The sequence below is a fragment of the Limulus polyphemus genome, unplaced genomic scaffold (assembly GCF_000517525.1).
Source record: "Limulus polyphemus unplaced genomic scaffold, Limulus_polyphemus-2.1.2 Scaffold626, whole genome shotgun sequence".
NCBI lineage: Eukaryota > Metazoa > Arthropoda > Merostomata > Xiphosura > Limulidae > Limulus > Limulus polyphemus.
The window spans coordinates 460282-463481 of record NW_013666236.1 but is presented as its reverse complement, the minus strand read 5'-3'; the positions used below and the strand labels follow the sequence as shown (position 1 = coordinate 463481).

Here is a 3200-nt window from a genome sequence, read left to right as displayed (position 1 = left end):
ATTAACATGTCACATTGAGTTGGTTAATACAAATCGCTAGCTTATTTTTAAACTAAAGCATATTGTTAAGCTTTGCGACATTAATCTTTATCGACATAAAACTATAATTTCGTAATAGTATTAATACATAAAGATTTATTTCTTCCTATCTTTTATTAATCTTTGTCTGTTAAAGATTAAAAACCCCATAATCTACGACTTAGCTCAGACATTTCTATTAAGATTTCTTGTTAAACAATGTTTGGTAATTTAAACGTCAACTTCCATTACGATCCTCCTGTTAGGGGGCTTCTTCTGAGAAAACAATGTCTGATAACTTAGACATTAAATTCCATTATGATCCTTGTGTTTGGGGGTTTCTTCTGAGTAAACAATGTCTGATAACTTAGACATCAAATTCCATTATGATCCTCGTGTTAGGGGGTTTCTTCTGGGTAAACAAGGTCTGATAACTTAGACATTAAATTCCATTATGATCCTTGTGTTAGGGGGTTTCTTCTGGGTAAACAAGGTCTGATAACTTAGACATTAAATTCCATTATGATCCTTGTGTTAGGGGGTTTCTTCTAGGTAAACAATGTCTGATAACTTAGACATTAAATTCCATTATGATCCTTGTGTTAGTGGGTTTCTTCTAGGTAAACAATGTCTGATAACTTAGATGTCAAATTTCATTACGATCTAAGTGTTAAAGGTTCTTGTTGATAAGCTATATATGACAGTTTCCAAGTCACGTTTAGAATGTGCGTCTTGACATAACAATGTATTTATTATGCAATAATAATTACATATGATACGGAGATTAATTCCATTGTTTCTTGCAAGTCAAACCAAACCAATTTAATGTGATACAGTAGACCCTGTGTGTTAAACCACACAATCGGTATGATATCTAAGCTTAGAGTATTTTGATTAATGAGCTATACAGCACGAGTGTAGGTCCTTGATGGCTCGTCCAATCACGACAGCGTGGGCTCGTTACTCTCCGCTCCCAGGTTACGGCGTATACTTCTTTCTGATAATTCATTGTGATTATACTTACTTGATTAGGGAGATGTAAGAAACGGGTGTATTACTTACTTGATTAGGAAGATGTAAGAAACGAGTGTATTAAGGTAATTCATTTATTTTAAGAGAGATGGCAATGAATAGATGTTGAATTTTAGATAATGGATGTCTAAATGTCGAATAGGATTAACCCCTTAGGCCTTTCCCATTATATTTAGATATTTAAAAGGCTTCAGGGCCTTAATTACTAGGTTTAATTTGTAGGAGATAGCTAATAACGTTACAATTTCCCACAATAAAACATGTTGAACACATGTAAGTTCCCTTGGAATAATCGAGCTTTCCTTTTAGAGTTGTATTGTGCTAGATATTCTTTTTAACGATAGGGGTCTACCGGTTATTGTCTTTTTAAATATACGGGAATTTCGTAAGAACACTATAAGAGGTTTGTAGTACAGGATGTCTGAAGAAAACTGGCGATAATGTTTTACGTTACGTACAATGGGTGACTTGCAACCTCTGGAAAGTACATTTCAGAAGGAGAGATATAGCAAGTAAAAATAATCTTGTGGACTGCACGTATTATCTGTAACAAGTGGAGAAAACGCGTAGACTACTAAGCCCCGTATAGTTGGCCAGACGTAAAAATATATAGTGTCAGTTTCATACGTTCTATCTAAATCTATAGTACATAATTAATAACGTCTAATTCCGCTTTTTTTTTACAAATATAACATCAGTAATTCACCAAAATATCTTTATTTCTCATTGTTTCCACCAAGTGATTTTTAATAGTGAGTTTGAAATTTCCATAACCCGAGAGTTCTTTTATTTCCATTTATTAAATTTGTACTATACCTTATGCATCATTTGTTTCTAAAAGAAAAAACTAAGGGTTACATCTGGATCTATAGCAGTTATATTTATAAATTCCTTTTATGGGAGGTTTATTACTGTATTGGCTTTGTTACAATTAATGTTGCACTATCAGCTCGATAGCTAATATTGCTTTCTAAGTATCAGATTTACTACATGAGTAGTGATATCAGATAACTTTGAAGAAGTTAACTAATCTTTTTTTTTATCTATGACATCAATCAAGGATATCTGATTTATTTAAGCTTTAGGTTAACGGACCGACCATAATGGATGAATAAATGGACTGTTATACAAGGTACTGAATGTTTTGAATCATGATGGAAACTTTTTGCAGAATATAAGGTTTACGTTGTTTCCCTCGTTTATTTGAATCCTGTTTTCTCAAGTGCTATCTTACATTAAACTGACCATCACAGCATAACTGTTACGTACAGCTACCAGGACCGTGTACGTGACAATTGGCTTAAATGTTCGCTCCTTCCACTTCAAGTGTTCATTGTTGACAAATCAGTGAGGACCTATATCCCGGTTTCCTGCATGTCCTAGGTGGCGTAGCGTTGCATATTTTGTATGATCTGACAAGCGCAGTTACATACATGAAGGTTTGCTTGAAAAAAATTAGCGTGACTCATATGATTAAAGAGCATTTTTTCCCCATTTTTTTAATTTCTCGTATACCTATTTAAATCCAGTTCCTTTCCGGGATTCGAGAGTTGTTAAAGGAAAGCTGAATTCCTTCTGTTTATAAACAGAAACCCCACTTTATGGAAGCTCTGCATCCTTGTTCTCTTAGACAGCCAAAGAGAGTTGGAAACACTACTGTTTATAAAGTAAGAAAATCTTTAATTTCAACGCATCTGGTGTGATGATAACTCCAAGAACAACGCCGCGTCTCGTCTCCTGTGTGTGGACATGCTTAGCACTATGCCGTCCTGCGCAAAGAATAACAGCTCATGCGACCTATTGTGTCTTATTTCTTCTTGTTTTTAAGGGAGCTCTTCAACAGTTGAAGATCTACAACAGTCCTGTATTGGCAGAAGTTCAATGTGATGACAGGTTTTTGGTAAGTTTCGTTTTAACATATATATATATGTGTGTGTGTGTGTTAATTTATATAACGTAGCTAGATACTTCATTCACTTATCCGAATGAAGTTATAAATTTATAAAATATAACTTCTGAACATCCTGAGATTATTAATGGCTGGAGACGGCTTAAATGGGTAATGAAGAAAAACTTTAATACAAGTTTAACATGACAGCAAATGTACAACCTTGTCGAAACGTTGTACATTTGCTGTCATGTTAAACTTG

General features: G+C 34.2%; 1 protein-coding gene across 3 annotated transcripts in view; it reads left to right on the top strand.

The window, feature by feature from the left end:
• The first annotated feature begins 2427 nt into the window (after nt 1-2427).
• The window catches only part of LOC106459553 (collagen alpha-1(I) chain-like), a 112150-nt gene continuing 111377 nt past the window's right edge, over nt 2428-3200 (top strand). For 2 of the 3 annotated variants that reach the window (XM_022386060.1, XM_022386058.1), the window contains exon 1: nt 2428-2950. In XM_022386060.1, the coding sequence (XP_022241768.1) occupies nt 2753-2950 (198 nt within the window). In that variant the 5' untranslated portion in view covers nt 2428-2752. The remainder of the gene's footprint in view (nt 2951-3200) is intronic. The other variant, XM_022386059.1, reaches the window with a different exon arrangement.